Raw genomic sequence first — 19,258 nt, 5'->3', positions numbered from 1 at the left:
TGATTTCTTAATAACACAAGCTTTTGCTTTCCTAATGCCTGTAGTCACAAATTTCTTTTAAATTCTTTGTCCTGGCACTTGCAAAACTCATTTTCATGTATAACTAAGGGCCCTCAACATATATTGTATCTACTACTGGGGCCTGGTGTCTAACGGGCCTGTAACTAGGCCAGATCCGGCCTATGTAATGCTGTTTGTAATGAGAAATCTAAACAGGGAATGGCAGTGAGGCATGACAGGAATGTGTTTCCATTGGAGAAGTCAGTGTAGAGAAAAAGTATAAGCAAAGCCATGTCCAGAAGGCCTTTTCAGCTGGCCAAGGCGGAAGACTAATGTTATTGTACATTGGCTGTCACCCTGCCAGCCCTCCCTCACTGATTTGTTTTCTCTTATACTCTCTCTCTCTCTTTCTTTTTTTTTCTCCCCTTCTCTGCCGACTGTTTGCTCAGGTGGACAGTGACACCATTTGGAATGAGCTGCATTCGTCCGGCGCTGCACGCATGGCTGTTGGCTGTGTCATCGAACTGGCTTCCAAAGTAGCCTCTGGAGAGCTGAAGGTGAGGTCTGGGTTGCGTGGTGTGTGGGAAAACGAGGGAAGAAGCTGAAAGAGAGATGTTATTTTTCTGGAGTTGTGGTGAGGGTGGAAGAGGGGAGAGTGGGAAAGATGGTCACTAAGGTGTGGTAATCTAAATACTCTGCTAGGTAGTTGGCAGATTTTATTACTCAAAGCCTTCTGGTCACAGGGGAAGGGTTTGCTGTCAGTATACTGTAGTATTTTTTTTTTAACACAGAGGTGTTTAGGGAGCTACAGTCCAAGCTAAAATTACTCATAGTATGTACATATCTGGCAAGCTGTACTGGAATTCCCTTTTGAAGTGATTTTTAATATGATTATTGAGTAGTATGTGTAACCTCAGAATACCACCCAGAGAGAGGAAAGGTAACTAGTGGACTTGCAGGTTACGGAGGAATAGGGAAATTGTTGATTAGGGAGGTAATGATCCAGAGTATGCCTTTCGATGAAACAATTTCAAACTGACTATGCTTCATTGTTCTTCTTCTCCCACCTTATTTTTCTCTTTTCTACATGATCTGAAAAGCATGATGTACAAAACCCAAATTATTCCCAGTCTAAACAATTTATAAAAGCTCCAGACGTGACAGACTTTGACATTTTATTTGGTATTTTAACACCTCTATTTAAGGTACACCATGTGCAGCTTGAATGCAGAGTTACCCCAATAAATATTGCTGGAGCTAACATGGCTTAATGCAACTGTGTATACATTTTCTTGTCCAGATACTGGTGGACTTAGTCTTATGACCAAAGTCTAGGTAGGAGGTAAATATTTTAGGACCAACAATATAAGTTGGAATTAAATTATGGTGAATTTCCTTCATCTCAATTTTACTTCAGTCAGTATTTCAATTATACTCTATATAGCGTAGTTCACTTAAGTACAGGACCTTTTTAGCTCAATTTCAAACCTGGATGTTGACGTTAAGTGCTTAAATCATGAGTATTTTCTGACTGTTTCCTTGTACTCTCCTGTCAGTTTGTCTGAATCCATCTGTTGCCTTTTGTCTTCTACTTAGAGTGGGCTAGGTAAGCTCTTTTGCTCTGTGTTTGTACAATGCTTAGTTCCTGGTCCAGGACTAGGGCTCCTACATGGTCTGATAATATAAATAAATGATTAAATAATAAGTATTTGTGATTTAAAGCACCAAATGAAGAACTGGGGCACCCAAACGTACGGCCATATTGTGGAGCCCTCTACTCAGGTTGAAGAGTAATCCTGCTGACTAAATGTCAGGCCTTTATGCACAGAAGTTTGAAAATTGGGCCCTGTTTAGTGCCATATATACAGTTACAGTGCATTGTTCCTGGCCAGAGGGACCAATGAGGGACCTGTAGGGATTTTTAGCAAGCTTTTATCTTTGTTGACTGTAGGTTGCCCTGCAGAATTTAACAGGGTTTAAAAGGAGGACTAGATAAGAATAATCAGATATGCTTTATGTGCAGTTGACATGACCAGGATCTGCAGCAAGACCTTTATTGCTTATCTCCACGGATTTATGGGGTCTTTCACACTGTGTGATTCTTCTTGGTTGTTTATCTGTGTGTAACGAGTGGCTGAGAAGAATAAAGCGTCAGCCACTGTAAGACCTCAGTTGCCATTGAAGTGGCTGCAGTCTGGAAGTCAATATTTTAAATCTAATGCTAATCTGCTAATTACTTTTTAAAGAATAAATTCAAAATTGCATTTGTCTAGAATTCAGATACTCAAAACATTGTCATATATTTGTTTGAGAGACACAAAATGCAATTGTTAGGAGCCCTGCTGATGAAGTCTGCACCTTAGATGTATTGAATCAGCACATTCCCCAGCCAGCCCTGCTGCATCCCCCATTCCTCTCACTGTTCAGCACCATCAACTTTTGGCACTACACTGGCTGACTGTAGACCCCTAGTGGCGGGGAGGTTGTGGAGACTTGTGGCACTACAATACAATTCCTGGTAAACTTTTCTCAGCTATGGACCCTCAACTTGGGTGTATGTAAGCAGAGGCCAGTGTCAAACCTAGGTGAATATTGTTACAGGTTGCTCTGTAGATGAAAGATGTCTATGTAAATAATTAATAGATAAGGTTCACTACATGGTGCTCAAGAATACGGAACATAGTTCATGGGGGTTTTAGGACCAATCGTAGTTGTGCACTACAAATAACTTCTTGTGTGTAGCTCTTCACATGTGTGAGATCTTATCAAACATGGCCCATGGACTTCATTGATGAATCAGGCTCTTGGGATGAGATCCTCCCCCCTGTCCTGGGCCCTTTAAGACAAGTAACGGGACCAAACATTCCTGTGGAAGAAGACCTTTGTCCTGCAGAGGGAGCATTCCCTCAGTGCAAGCCCTGTTGTAGTAGGAGGGAAGAGGCATGCTGGGAGTGAGTATAGGGCACTGTGCTGTGAGTGGGGTTGCAGTGCTACAACTAATAGAACTACCCAGGAATGCTGCCATAATTCAGGGTATGGCTACATGGCAATCAGAGGTGTGACTGCAGCACATGTATGCATATCCAGAGTAGCTTTGATCTTGATAGCTCTAATAAGCATAGTGATGCAGCTGTGGCAGTACAGGTGGCAGTGTGGCCTTGCTGCCTAAGTATAAGCCTTCCAGGGACTCTGGTATGTACTCAAGCAGCTAGCCCATGCCCCTGCCCATGCTGCCATTATTTGAACTAGCTAGATCAAAGCTAGCTCAGGTGTGGCTATACATACTGCAATCACAACTCCTGATTGCTGTGTAGAGATATTTTTAGAGAAGCCCCCAGAGAGAGCTTAAATTATGTCCGGGACTTCGCCAGTTCCTGGAGGAGCCCAGCATCAAAAGGGAACACCTTTGCTTTCTTCCTCTGGGTTGTAAATTCTATACTGCACTCTTAGCGGCACAGCACAGAATTTCACCCTTAATACTTAATGTAGCCAATAATTCCTTTCTGTGGTAGTGTTTGGGTCTTTGATATTTCCCTAGTGATAAACAAATTGTCATTACTAATACTGGTAACTTTTTAAAACTAGATATTTTATTACTATTATTATTTATGTCAGTGCTTATTCATTATATTAGTAATGCTTTTAAGGCTCTAAAATTAATTTATAAGTATATAAAAATAAGTAAATTAATACTATAATTGGTTATGTTTACAGATTGATAATAATATTATTCTTAAAAAATACCTTTTTGGTGCTGCAATATTAATTTTACTGGATAGTGTCTTGTGAAAATGCAATCTCTTAGTGTCTTTCCCAGTTACTTAAGGTGCCCTGGATTTTTTTGGCTACCCCTTCACACCTTCCCATTGACACAAAAATTACTAGCTGTGAAAAGGGTAAATTCTTGAGCTAATGTAGCTGAAGAAAGGGACTGCCTAATTTGGGTACAAATTCTTCTGGGGGAGGCCTTTTGTATTTAAGTACTACTCAATGTGAGTAATATTGCAAAACTGGGCCTTTAGAATCTACAGGAATATTTCTGATATTGTTTTCTGCAGTTTCCAATATCCCTATTAAGTACTATTAAGTTGGAGTTAATTATTTTAAGCACAATACTCAAAATGACGATTTCTCTTCATTTTATTTTTATATCCATTAAGTATGTCAACACTGTCAATTGCAACATTCTATTCTGTGCGAGAAACACATAAGCACCATACATTTTTAATTTGACAAATATGAAACAGAAGAGACCTCTCCAATCAACTGTGAAGAACTGGTGGATTTTGTCTGGTTATTCTTTTTTGTTTTAAAAGTTTCCATGGGTTAAGAGTCAATTATGCACAAGGACACTTAAGAAAAAGGCCAAATCAGTTAAAAGATGACAAGGTCTGATACTATCTTGAATATCCAGTTAAACTGAACCAAAACAAACACAAGCCCCTTCCCATATCTTCAGGTGTGTGGGTATTGTGTAATTACCCTCTTAGTAGACAGGGATCATTTAACTGAATTAAAATGGTCTGAAATTAATATCCTCAGAAACAAAAATGGTATCCTTTTGTGGAATGGTGCTTTGCAACATGTCAGCATGCATCAGGAACAAAATAAATTTGCTGTATTCAGTCATTGTTACTGTGCTGTTTCCCTGCTATTTCTGGATAACTGGAATTGAACTTGAAATTGTCATTCCAAGTAAGTTTGGATACTGATATTGCTCAAAGTTCAAATCATACCGGGTCAGATCCTGCTTGCCATGCTCATGGAACTAGCACCATAAAATCAATGATATTATTCATGTGAGTAGGGTAAGCACAATTTGTCCCAAAATATTCTCTTTCTTTCTTACTCTTAAAAAGGAGATGTACATATTGTGCATTTTCCCCTTCAATAATGCACCTCTCTAAAGATTTTTTTTTAAATTGCCCATACCCTCAGTTCAGATGCATTGCTAAAATCCAATTTAGGTAAGCATGCAAAAAGTTGCTTCAGACTTTACCATGGGAGAAAGGTACTGAGGTCTGTACATAGCAGAAGACCGCATAGTTATTTACTAGTCAAAAGATAGGCGGAACATGGATTGGAATATGGCTCTGCCTCTGCTTCAAAGCATCTTTATAAGAGTCTGTGAAATCAGTCCAAGACAAGCTAAAGAGAAGCACAACAAGAGCATTACTCCTAATCTCTTAAAACAATTTAGGAAAAAACACTTCTTTAAAAGACCATTCTAGGAACATAGGGACTGATTCAAACTTCATTGGAGACCACCTATTCAGTGGGTTTTGGATTAGACCCAGATGCCTGAATATGGTGTTGTTTTCTGAACCATTGTCTCATCTCAGTCTATAAAGTATACTGCCAGACAAGATTAAGTGCATGAGATTCAAAAAATGTGCCAGTTTGTCAGATATTTTTTGCCAGCACTGAACTTGGGTACCAGCTGATTTGCAGATAGAGTGGGATGTTGTAATGTCCATACTGTTTCAATCATCACGAAAGAGTTTAATTAGTGGTGTTACCTAAAAGTGTTTTGGTGTCTATAATAGATACTGGGGAAAATGTTTTTATTTTTTCCTCTCATCTTTGTAATATGACAAGTTATACCATTTGGGTACATAGAACTATACTATTTTTGCTTGTTATATCACATAAAATGACTGACGCATGTTAGTAACATGACAAATTAACTTAATCTGTACCAATCTTCCTAATGTGTTACATATGCAGTTATAGAGTATGTTATATATTGATTATTTAAGGAACTTCTCCATGGTTCATGCTTTACTTTAGCAGGTATTCGTATGATACTCTCTTACTGATAAGTAGTTCTGTAAGGCAACCTCAGATGTCATAGCAAAGGGGGAAATGAAGAACAATGCCCAAATATGAAAGAAATGTTAAGGTATGAAGCATGAAAGAAAATGAGCCAGATTCTACCCTGCAGATGCAATTTTCACCTTCTCCTGGGCTCGCTGTTCCAGAGGCTGTATTCCCCACTGGGGCAGGAAGATGGTGATACCACTGCTACTCTGCCCAAGGAGTTCCGCTGGGGAATGGCAGTTTTAAAATCCAGTCACAGCTCCACTGTAACAGAGGCTTTTCAGCAGAGAGACTGATTTAGTTTAGTGGCCGTGGCCCCACTCACATTTGGGATTCTGCTGGCCCAGCTCTGTGGGAGTGCAACAACACAAGCCACTTATTTGAGATGGACTTACCGCCACCAGCTCTCATCTTCCTAATGAATGAATTAATGTCCATGGCAGGAGAGATTTTCAAAGGCGCAAAGTGCCCAGTTCCCACTGACACTCAGGATTAGGTGCTTAGCTGTCTTTTTTACCTTTGAAAAATCTCTCCCTGTGTCTATTGCAACAGCATCTATGCACACTGAGTTAAAAAAAAAGACAAGAACAGAGTAAATTGCTGTCATCATAATTGCTTTGCTGGTAGTTATTGTTATATTGTTTGTATTGTTTTAATAAAAGCTGGCAACTATAATTGCCTAGTATGGCTTTTTAAATAAACACCATTTCCTTTATGCGCTCTACTTTTAGTCTCTTAAAAAATGCATTCAAAAACATCTCTTAGATGTTTTCTCCTAGTAATTATGGCTATGTTCATAGCTAAATGATTGCTATTATTTTATAGAGCAATACAACTTGAATTATTCACTTGAACTTCACAGCAACTGTCCTCCTCTTCCTATTGTTTGTTTGATTTTTCACTAGGGTGGTTAATATACATGGCTAGACAAAGCAACACAGGTACAGCCTCCTTAGACTACAAGTCCCACGTTTCCAGTTTCCTCCAGTGCTGTCATCTTTACAGAATCGTCATAGAGGCAGACAAGCAGCTGTGCATTGCTCTTTGTTTCTATCATACAGTTACGTGTTTAATGGTGATTTCTTGTGTTTCTGGCCTCTGCTGGCTTCTTTTGTAAGAAATAATGGCATTCCCGCACGTTTGTTATTGTTTCCTTGGCAAATCTACATGCTGCTTGTACTGCTTTGTTAATATCATGGGTTCTTGTACCCAGCATTTTTAGACCCCAAGGGCCAGATGTTAGCTCCTGCTTTGGCAAATAGCCTTTAAAGCTACCCTAAACAGACATGTGAAGATTCCCCCACCTCTTACAGTCTTGTTCCTTCCACCATGATGTATGGCATATCTTGGGGTCATGCTGAAGCAGGATGATTGGAACACAGTGATTCTCATCCAGGATAATAGGTTCAAAGGGACTATTACAAGCTGGTGGGACTTAGAGCAGCCCTGTTATGCCAGGGAGCTGACAGTGTCAGAGACTGGAGGAGCACAAAGGTGGCTTAAGGCCGCCTTTGCCTCCTCCCATCGGCTAGCTGAATGGAGCTCCTGCACAGCTGCAAATCTGGCTACAAAATTATTTTTTTTAAATCGCATAGGCCAACTATATTAAAAGTAAAGGTATTTAAAGTGTGCTACTGTATAGGATTTTATTTATGAAAGCATGGTGAACTTGTCATATACTCAACTAGTGCAGTCTAAACAGAGAAATGTAATAGTGTCTTACGTCAATATTGGCCTGATCCAGAAGCCCTGTGCACCTAATTACTATGTAAAAATCCAGAAAATTTGTTAAAACAGAACTAAATCCCTCCCATTAAAGTCAAAGGGATGTTTGGATGACCAAGAATGGCACTTTGAATATTACTATTGTTAAGCATTAGGTTCCAGCTTCACACTGTTTTACCTGTTTACACAGTCAAAATAAAAGACAACGAAGGCTAAATTTTCAAAATTAGACAGCTAAGCTGTGTCTGCAAAAACAATAGGGCTAGATTTTTCACACAAGTGGTCCCATTGGGATGCAGCGGCATGCATGACACTGCAAATGACTGGAACACTTTCCAGGGATCACTTATTTGTCCTGTAGGGTGAAGTCATGTGAAACTAATTTGTAAAGATCTGAAAGGTACTTTCAGTCAATGTGCAAGTGGGCTTATAAATATCATACAGTACCAGTTTTGTACTGAACTTGAGGATAGCAAAAGAGGATTAGATATCTTTTTTCCAAAGGAACCCTTGCTTCTTGCCATAATAGATATATTTTACAAATGCTATACAGTTTTTGTAACAAGACATAATATGCTAAATACCATTCATTTTAATACAAAAGTTATATTTATCAATTAGCTAGTCAATGTTGGCTGGCAATGGTTTCAACTGCTGAGTCAATTTTACCCTCTCTGGGCCTGACTACAAGTTATTAATCATCCTAAACTCTCTTTGAAGCCAGTGAGAGTTAATGGTGCCCAGCACCTCTAGAAGTCATTCAGCACTTTGTAGGAATGTGTCCATAAACACATGAATCATTGAGTATGGGTACAGGATATTTGAGAAGAACATTAGTAACCATGATCTTGTTCTCACACATTGCTGTGAATGGACAAATTCACATTGTGGCAAAATGCTTCTTAGGCCTATATTACCTCATTATGCTGTGGATCCACCATAGAAGATCAGTGCAGACAACCAGTACATAAACAGCAGAGAACCCAATAATGTGATGGAAACTATCCTTAACTGCCCATTTCAGCAGAAACAGGATGGATGTCTGATTGTGCTGTTTCAAAGCATCAAGGAATTAAATAAAACACAGAGGAAAAGAATGCTAGCATATATGACTGATCTCCCAGTTACTCTTTGGAAAGTAAGCATCCAGCCACATGTATATCATTGAGAGGGAGCAAAATACTTACATTAGTATGGGAAGGGAATAATGAATTCTCCTTGTTTTTCTCTCCAATAGCCAGGAGACAGGCTCACTTAGATCTAAAATGCATCTTTTCTGTAAATTGGAAGTTTGAATATACGACATCTCTGTCATTCCCAGTTCGAGCGGGTGTAGACTTTATACCAGTGATTCGGTACACATACCCCTGAGGGTACGCAGAGGTCTTCCGGTGGGTATGTCAACTCATTGAGATATCTGTCTAGTTTTACAACAGGCTTCATAAAAAGCACTAACAAAGTCAGTACAAACTAAAATTTCATACAGACAATGATGTGTTTAAACTGCTCTATATACTATACACTGAAATGTGAGTACAATATTTATGTTCTAATTGATTTATTTTATAATTACATGGTAAAAATGAGAATGTAAGCAATTTCTCAGTAATAGTGTGCTGTGATACTTTTGTATTTTGTGTCTGATTTTGTAAGCAAGTAGTTTTTAAGTGAGATGAAACTTGGGGTACGCAAAACAAATCAGACTCCTGAGTGGGGTACAGTCGTCTGGAAAGATTGAGAGCCACTGCTTTAATACCATCTTAGTTGCAGCTCTACTCCTTATCTTTAGGTTTAACCAGAGAACTAAGTATATAATGCCACAGACCTGAATCTTTCCTTTAATGTGCATTTATGTCAGTCAGTTTACATGTAATGGTTCCTGTATCCTAGTATAAATAGGTGTATGTAAAAAAATGTTTTGAATGTATGTGTTCTCTTCATTTTCAACATATTGTTCTTCATTAGTCTGTCTATCTCTACAGTGTATTTTTGCATTTCTTCTAACCCTCAGCCAGAGCTGTTCAGAGCTTACAGTTTGGCATTTAAACATTGCCTAAATAAATTAGTTAACATTCAGTTGTGCTAATATGTTTGTGCAAAGCTTGAAACTAAAGGATTTGTGAAGGGAGTTCTATCAGTTGCCTGAATGTTGTTTTTTAATACTGTGTGTTAGCTGATAATCAGTGTTCAGTGTTGCTCAATATGGATTAGATTAAATTAACTGCTTGATCACCAGCATAGGGTTTTTTCCTAAGAAAAATATTTCCCCAAATGCCTGTTGTAATGCACTGAATTTCACTGTAATGTACGGATATATAATGTATTCCCCAGAGGGGTCACACAGATATTTTGGATGCTCATAGGGGACTGACAGGGTTAACTACCCTAAGATGTCCGAAATTAGCCACTGGTAAGGAAACTAGATCTCCATACAGATCATTCTGACAATTCCCTTTGCCTTTCTGGATTGCTACAGTAAAGAAACAGACGAGAGGAGTGTACAATGTATCTGTCATGCTGTCAAAAACAGGAAAGTGTCCCATTTTCTCCCCTTTAGATACCCCCATGATGTACTCTGCGAGATAATCATCTTAATTATATCGATCTTTTGGGAATGCTGATAGGGGTTAGATAATAATGAGCTGTGAACTGAGCAGGGGCAGCTATAATTCTTGCACTGATATTTCCAAATTGTTTTCTAGTATTGAAAGAGCAAAATACACATGTCATAATTTGATGAATGGTGTCTCCTTGACTATGTGTTCTCTTGGTTCTCTACCTACATGTACTTGAATGTATATATTATTTAGATTTTCACAAATGGTAGAGGGGAGAAACACATCCCAGAATTTGTCTGAATGAGAATGAAATTTGGTACACTCACCTGTGAAACATATTTTGTGAAAAACGAGGCCACAAAAAGCCTATGTGGGCAGAGTACCAAGATTTTAGCTAGCAGTATAAATGCGGTTTGACAGCTATAGGCTAAATGCCCCCATCCTCCTTCTGATTCACTATACTCTATATTAAGTACAATCAGCAGACTAATGACTTTAAAGTTAAACAGCCAGTGCTGTTCAGTATTGCCAACCCTAAGCATTCAAAAATCATGAGTCAGATCCCCACAATCCATTACATTGGCTTTAAAATGATGAGATTTTAAAAAAATAGTAAATTTGGGGTACTTTTAATTTGCCATCTGGCCTTTGAGCCTTTAAAGGTCACATTTTCAAGTTTTTCTTAGCAACTATGAGGGCTAGAAACTTTTTTTTTTAAAAATCACCTGATTCCAAGATCTGAGGCTGTATGAAAAACAACAAACCCATTGAGCGTAGGCAATCCTGGATATTCCTCTCGAATGGCTTTGTAATTGCCTTGGTTTTTGGTTTTCATTGGTGGTGACTTCAATCTACAGGCAATTTCTGTTCAATTGCCAAGGGAGATATAGCTAAGAACTGACACACATATTTGAAGTGTGTGTCTCTTTTTGATAAAGTATGAACATTTATATGCAAATGAGGGGTATGACAATGAGCGATACTGCCGAGTGCCCTGAAGTTTCTAAATGAGGATCAGTGGAATTGATCACTATATTGCAGCTCCCTTTGCAGCTGCCTTGGGTTCCCTTTAGACTGATAATACAATAGCCTAGACTCTAGAAAATATTGTAATTGGCTTCTTGAATTGTGTTTAACAGTAGGTTATATTCAGGGGCGGCTCCAGGCTCCAGCACGCCAAGCGCGTGCTTGGGGCGGCAAGCCGCGGGGGGCGTTCTGCCGGCGCTGCGAGAGTGGCAGGCAGGCTGCCTTCGGTGGCTTGCCTGCGGAGGGTCCGCTGGTCCCGCGTCCCCTCCGCAGGCAAACCGCCGAAGGCAGCCTGCCTGCCGTGCTTGGGGCGGCAAAATGAGCCGCCCCTGGTTATATTAGATGCTGTTGAAGGATTGCTTGGCGGCTCAGTTAGCCTTCAGTAAGGCAACTGCTATTTATATGTTCAATGGCATTTTGGTCTAAGAAAATGGATCTCACATACACCAGTGTAACTCCCTTGATTTACTTGTAGTTACTCATTATTTACACCTGTGGAAGTGAAATGACAATCAGGTCCATCCATTGGCACAGTTGTTTTCCTGGATAAGGACTGCAGCACTGCAGCCTAACTAGTCTCTCTAGTTCTAATTAGAATAATTTATCAATAAAAGGCATATGTATTCAACAGTACTCTACAGTATTTTCTTAAAATCTATTGCTGCATTTTGTATGAGGGGTTTGAGGCACTCCTTGTTGACTACGTAAAATAGAGGTTTGGCTGCCAGAATTATGTATTGATTAGAACGTCATTTTTTTTTAAATCTCCATTGCCTATGGTTATAATGCAATAGTTGAACACACGAGTCCAATTCTGCTCCCAGTCGCATCTGTGTAAACCAAGCGTAAATCTGCTGAAATAGTGGAGTTACTCCTGATTCACACTGGTATAACAGGGAGTGGAATTTGGCCCAGGTTTTGATTAACAGTTTTTTCCTTACGATAGCAAATTATGTTCATGACTATCCAGCCTACATTTTTGAACAGCAGCTGTCTTGCAAGGATTTATAGATCTTTCCTTTGCTTCATGTAGGGGGGAACTTCATTTTTTTTACATGATGCATTGCAGTGAATCTGTAGGTTAAGGAATTCCTTGATCATCACTACTTCTGATAGCTGCTGTGTATGAAAATGTTCTATAAAACTCCAGAATGTGTGTTAGAAATTGACAGAGGGAATTCAATAAAGTTGCAAGCTTTGGCAGGCCTCCAAGCTTAATTTATAGACGAGAAGAATGAGATTTCCATTGTCCTTCTTTTCTACTCTTAGGAATTGCCTTTTTTGTGTGCGAGTGTAATTTTATCATTTAGTTTACGCAGAAGGTAGAGCCAACATTTCCAAACCACTGTATGTAAATAGCAAGGCTTTTTTCCTTTCTACTGTTTTATAGTCTGAAATGGATCGACAGGGAGCAATTTAATTTGGATCAAATGTTCATCGGGGTGGATCAGTGATACTTTCTCTCTACCAGCTATGGATTCTGGACTTAAATGAATAAATCAGTTATGCTTGTGTCATACAGAACAATAGCTATTGTGTATATTTGCCAGCTCCAAAATATCTTATTTTTATCCTGGCTATATTAGAGCCTGTCTCTTTGCTTCTCTTTAAGTCATGATATATATGCAGCTGTGATCACATATATTGTTTCTGCTAATTCTATGAAAGGGCAATGGGGGCAGCAAAACGTGCTCAAGAGCCTCTGGTAGATTCCAATTCTGTTTGCCTGCTGTGCTGTGTTACACAGAAAACCCACCTTTTAAAAAAAAATCTGATAATTGAAAACCTATCTTGTTCTTACAGAATGGTTTTGCTGTTGTAAGGCCCCCAGGCCATCATGCTGAAGAATCAACAGCCATGTAAGTACCAGGGAATATTGCCCATCTTGGAGCGCTAGGGTTACTGGCAATCACCTGCACTGTGTATGTCTCTGAAGAACTCTAATTGTTAGCAGATGACTGAAAAGGCTTTCTAGGTACTCCCAGAAGCAGATTTATGGCTTCAGAGATCTTATAGCATTTTTTAAATGCCCTGAACATTATTTATAACTGTTTTCCTGACTGATTTGCTTTCTTATTTCTGTTCTTCTCTATTCCACAGGGGGTTCTGCTTTTTTAATTCGGTTGCAATTACTGCCAAATACTTGAGAGACAAGCTAAATATAGGCAAGATATTGATTGTAGATCTGGTATGTATTCTTGGCAAGCATCACACTTTCAGAGCATCTAGATAAAAGATAATGAATTTATATCTGTACGTCAGGCTTTCCTGCTTTTAATACTTACAAGAAATAAAGGCATGTATTTCCTTTGCATTTGGGAACTCATTAAAGCCAGGATGGCAGTACTGAAACTATAAACATCTATGTTTCACTTTAATGGTGTTAACTGCAATTTAATGAGAAGAAGGCACAGATCAGGGCAACATTTATGGTCCTTAAATGAATTGATACTTCCACTGTTAAAATAACCCAACAGAACCCAAGTTTACTTTTCCCTACAGAATTCAGACTTTAAATAGTCTGATATGCTTTAAAGAATGCTGTTGCTTTGGTAACCAAATTGGCCACTTCCCCCATCTGCTTGTTGAGTAACAATGATATTATGAAAACAAATCAACAAGTCATTCTCTCTGAAAAGTTTTCAAATCATATATGCCAGCTTTGGATGATTCCCTGCAGGAGAGCGAAATGATTAAAAGTCAACTTCATTGGATTAATCTAGTATTTTAATAGAATGCATTCTTACACAATAGAGTTCTAATTTGTTTAACTGATGGTTTATTTAAATACAGATGACATTTGGCATGTTGTCTATATTATTTTCATGAATAATGAATTGGAGCTTTGCTTCATACTTAAAGGATCAGCCCAATACACAGCCCAAAGAAAGCTGAATGTTGATTTATGAGCACCATTTTTGTTTTGCCTACAGTTCATGAGGAGGTGTAATAGGTTGTCTGACAAAGCATAGACAGGAAATGAACCCTGGCATCAAAACCTAACCTGTTACATCTGCACTTAATTAATTTTTGCAGGTGATAAAAGATTTAAAGACAAAATATGTTAAAGGTTTTTTGAAGTGCATAGCTTAATAGTCTAAATCTTGTTCATATCTGCACTCATAATTAAATCTTATTGTGAAGTCATGGCCTTACCATATAGCACTTTTGTTCAGTTAAGTGTGCATACTAGTAGTTGAGGAAAAAGAGGGGGAGGGGGAGAGTGTGAACAAGAGAAATAGCAAATGAAGAAATATATGGCTAAAATAAATATAAAAGTAATATTGATATTCTTGGAATAGTTTTCAAATATTTATCAGAAGTTTTACCCTACGGTTTAGGAATGCACTTATGGAGAGAAAGAATAGTGTGAACATATTTCTGCAGAAACTCATCAGGATTTGTGAACAAATTCACTTCCACTGTGTTTTGTGTCCATTTGCTCACTGGGGTTGTTCAGGTGATTAGGATTTACTAGCATGAAGTAAATTTTAAGTTTATAAACTCCTAGCAAATCTATGCAAAGTTTAGATTCTGTGGATGTTTGCAGTGGATATCTGCTTATGTGATACAGTCATCCAGTCCAGGAAGAGAATTATAAACATGAAGCCTATTTGACCAGTCTCCACTAAGAAACACAGCTTGAATTTTGAATAGCAAGTAACGCTCAGCTCCACTCTGGCTCTCCTCCACAAACATGTTGAGCTGAGCTGGTACGGAGGGCTGGCACAGATGACTTCACCCCTGGAACAGTCACAGTCTGGTCTCTGATCTCCTCGAGGGTCAATGCAACGACCTGTCAGGGCTGCCCAGATGGGGGGGCAAGAGGGGCAATTTGCCCCAGGCCCCGGGCCCCACAGGGGCCCCCACGAGAGTTTTTCGGGGCCCCTGGAGCGGGGTCCTTCACTTGCTCCGGGGGGCCTGGAAAACTCTTGTGGGGCCAAGCCCAGGAGCTTCTTCTGCTCCCGGTCTTCGCCAGCTGGGGTCCTTCCACTCTGGGGCGGAAGGACCCCCCGCCAGTGAATTACCACTGAAGCGGGACCCGCCGCCGAAGTTCAGCTCGGTCTTCGGCAGTAATTCAGCGGCGGGGGGCCCTTCCATTCCGGGACCCGCCACCGAAGTGCCCCAAAGACCCGCGGTGGGGGCCCCCCGCCGCTGAATTACCGCCGAAGACCGGGCTGCACTTCGGTGGCGGGTCCCGCTTTGGCGGTAATTCAGCGGCGGGGGGGCCTCCGCCGCGGGTCTTCAGGGCACTTCAGCGGCAGGTCCTGGAACGGAAGGGCCCCCTGCTGCCGAAGACCCCAGGCCCCCGGAATCCTCTGGGCGGCCCTGCGACCTGTTGCTCCTTCTATGAACATAGAGGCAAAGCCACAATCCAAATGTAACTAATTACCTATGAGAGCTCTAATGTCCATTCAGATCAAAAGAGAACTGGCCTAAATGGTCTCACCTGAAAGATAACATAGAATCGTAGATGTTAGGGGTGTGAAAAATCAACATCCTTGAAAAATGCTACTCTGCTGAGCTAATCCTCACTATACACAGTGCTATGTCTATGGAAAAATTCTTCCATCAGTTTAGCTACCACCTCTTGAGGAGATTAATTAACTACAGCAATGGGAGAATCCCTCTGTCGATGCAGTGAGTGTCTATACTTACAGCAGTACAGTTGCAGTGCTGCAGCTGTGCCGCTGTAGCATTTCAAGTGTAGATGTACCCTGAGATTTCTAATTGACCTTCAGGGCTATATGTTTATAGTGGCTAGCAGAATGGGGCCCTAATCTGACTGAGACCTAGTGGTGCTACTGCAATAAAAATGCTAATAATAATAATAATTAATTAATAATTAATTAATTAAATTCAGTCCAGTGCATTCCTTAATGTTCAGAAATGTTTGTATATATAACTTTAACTTCTCTGTTTTTCATTTTGAAACTTTCCTCTTCTTTTTTACATCTACACCACAGAAAAAAAACCTCCCTTTCTGCTTTCCTTTTTTCATTCCTTCCGATGAATAAATCTCCATTTTTTGATTGATCCATAGTTTCTGAATAAGTCATACATTTCATCCAAGAAGGATAGGCTCAGAACCGAGCCCATGCACAAAAATTATAACTGATCAATAGTAGAATACACTATCCTCACCATGCAGGTATCTTTGTCTACTCAATGGCATTTCTGGACTATTTTCATTGGCAAAATTTAAGTTTACAATAGAAAATTATTTTTGCAGTATAGAAGATCAAGAAGCATATAAAAGTCCCAAGTGTCTATTTTAATTCCTATAATTTAAAAATTGTAGCGTAAGAGCAAGACTAGATTAAAAAAATCAAAACCTACCACAGTAGAAGCCAATTTAGGAGTGGAGAGCACAGGCCTTTATAGAATTTATTTTTCTGTTCCTTTCATTTGTATCTGGTGCCTAGAGATCACAGTGAATAGATGAATGATGAACAGATGGCAATTTTGTTGAGAGTTTTTGAATAAAATATTTTTGAAGACTATATATCAGCCCAGACCCAAGGACACTCGCTTGTAATGAAAATGCAGTCAAGGCATTAGGGTTGCTTTTCAAAATATTTTGTTTACTCTCCTTGCGGAATAGCTTCTTGAAATCTATATTTTTACTCAGATGGAGTAAAGAAGTAGAATCAACATCTAAAATCTTTCAGCCTCTTATAAGCTTCAATGTGGAAGATTAGAAAAAAAAACCACTTCAGTTTTCCTCCACCAAGTGCACCTGGGTTTTCCCTTTTCGCTTATAAAACCCCGTATATATCTAACCATATATTGTACAATGAGACAATTGTGAAGAAACAAAAAATAAATTTAAAAAGTTTAAACCATTATCCATTATCACATGCTCATTCTCTAAATATTTTTTAAATATTTTATTTAAAGAAAGAGATTTCCTGTGCACTGGTGTTTGGGCTGTTATATAATGTTTGAAATATGCAAATTGGCTATGGTCATTCCCTGGTTGTGGAAGGCACCATACTATTGGCTCTTCTCTGCCAGATGATTTAATAGCTAATGAGATCATACTGCTTTGTCTTTGACTGTTGCCGTCATGATTTTGCAAAAATGAAGTATGAAGTCCTTCTGCATCTGGCATCTTTTGATGTGGATCTAACTGCTGAGGGACTGCTAACTGAACTGAATGTTTCAAGAGAGCCAATTTACTCAGCTGGTCGCAAAGCCTTTGACCTCAGTAGTGGAACTTGGCAAATCAATGAACACACTTATGGTTAGTGTTCTGTCAAGAATTGCGAAAATGCTCTGTAAACCATAGATCCTTCTGCAAAATACTAGTTTGTAGTTTAAACATTAGTCTTTCTTCAGAGGCCAGTGAGGCTAGTTAATTAAGCCTGAGGGGTTATGAACTGTTGGCAGTTAATAAGTCATAAAATTCCTCCATAAAACAGGATGCTAGATTCCATCACTGAGGCAAGGAGTACAAAGAGCCGGTGTATAAATATCTAATTGTACAAAAGGACTGGGATTTCTCAATGACTGCTCATCTGGAGTCTCCAGGGCACGCTCACTGTGGTTTCCTGATTTTTAGAAGCCAGTTTAAAAAATGAGTGCATTAAAGAGTAATTTGCCTGAAAGTTCAGGAAGTATAGGGGTGGTGGAGGGAGTGGGAAAGAGAAAAGAGGAGGGAGGGGAAGAGACAGAGACAGAGAGAGAGAGAACTTATCTCTACTCATCGAATTGGACATTATTGCATTTGTCATCTATTTAATTTCCCCTTTAGGATGTTCACCATGGCAATGGTACACAGCAGGCTTTTTATGCTGACCCCAGCATCCTGTATGTTTCCCTCCATCGCTATGATGAAGGCAACTTCTTCCCTGGCAGTGGAGCCCCAAATGAGGTTAGGTTTATTTCTTTAGAGACCCATTTTTATTTGCATCTTTCAGGTAATTGCTTTGCATGATTACCCCTAATTTTCTCGTCCTTTGCTGGTGCTTTAAATTACACCAGATTACCAAATTGTCCATAGGGACTGGAGGACCAGTGGAGAACAAGTGTATAACCCAGAACAGTCCTTGTCAAACAAGACTGGGCTGATTTGACATGGTGTTTGATGTTTGTTTCAAAAGCACACATTTGTATGTTTTCTTATTTTTTTCGTCTCCCCTTTTCCTGCTCCCCTCCTCCTTTGGCACTTTCCCCTGTCTTTTCAGGTTGGAAGAGGCCTTGGCAAAGGATATAATGTAAATATTGCTTGGACAGGTGGCTTGGATCCCCCCATGGGAGATGTAGAGTACCTAACAGCATTCAGGTTGGTACTTGTTTCCTTCTAAAAGTGCCAAAACTGGCAGTAGAATGAAAGCTCACACAAGTAACAACTATAGTAATCCTGAAAGACGTAAAAAACGACCCAGGGTGGAACTAGCTTAAAATAACTGTTTAAGTAAAATGGCAACAAGACCACTAACTTTTACCTCTGACCTCTGTCAAGACTTGGAATTTGAAAAGTTATATCTAGAATATGCAACTTTATACCTGCACTATATAGCAAATATACTACAAAATATATAAAACTTGACTTTTTATAAAATTCATGATTCTCGGAAATGTTATAGGTTATTTAATAAACAAGTTATTTACTTGTTCTGGCCATCAGCTCAAAATATACAAGAAAATGTTTGATGATTTAATCAGTCACTGATAAACATCATTATTATATGATAACAGTAAACCAACTTTACATCTACCTCCTCACATCTACCACTATTAAAGTTAAATTTAAACAATGTTACCCGGCATGAGAAAAATACTTAGTTTTAACCTAATTGTAATGGTATAGAAGTATAGAAAATACCAAGTAAAATATAATCTGGGCCAAATTCTTCACTCCTTACTCAGGTAAAACTCCCACTAAAGTTCATGGATTTGGCCAAGAATGGTATCTTCTGTGCAATACAATAAGGTGTTATTTGCTTTAAAATAAGTAATTGTGAAACATCAAATCAGTGAAATATCTCATTCTAAATGGATCACTCTTTCAGCCATGAAGCACTGGCTTTTGATAATCTGTTTTCATGGGGCCAGAGGAGGAAGAACCTATTTAAAACATGCCCTACTGTACTCACTTTCAGCAGCCCTACATTTCAGATATC

The 19,258-nt window shown here is 39.2% G+C and overlaps 1 protein-coding gene across 1 annotated transcript in view; it reads left to right on the top strand.

The window, feature by feature from the left end:
- The window catches only part of HDAC9 (histone deacetylase 9), a 659,352-nt gene that overhangs the window by 520,737 nt on the left and 119,357 nt on the right, over nucleotides 1-19,258 (top strand). Inside the window, exons 20-24 of the mRNA XM_045006744.1 lie at nucleotides 450-557; nucleotides 12,933-12,988; nucleotides 13,230-13,317; nucleotides 17,887-18,006; nucleotides 18,320-18,417. Coding sequence (XP_044862679.1) covers nucleotides 450-557; nucleotides 12,933-12,988; nucleotides 13,230-13,317; nucleotides 17,887-18,006; nucleotides 18,320-18,417 — 470 coding nt within the window. The remainder of the gene's footprint in view (nucleotides 1-449; nucleotides 558-12,932; nucleotides 12,989-13,229; nucleotides 13,318-17,886; nucleotides 18,007-18,319; nucleotides 18,418-19,258) is intronic.

This window comes from Mauremys mutica, chromosome 2 (genome assembly GCF_020497125.1).
Source record: "Mauremys mutica isolate MM-2020 ecotype Southern chromosome 2, ASM2049712v1, whole genome shotgun sequence".
Taxonomy (NCBI): Eukaryota; Metazoa; Chordata; order Testudines; family Geoemydidae; genus Mauremys; species Mauremys mutica.
Note: the sequence above shows the minus strand (reverse complement) of the source record. Positions and strands in the feature narration are given on the sequence as shown.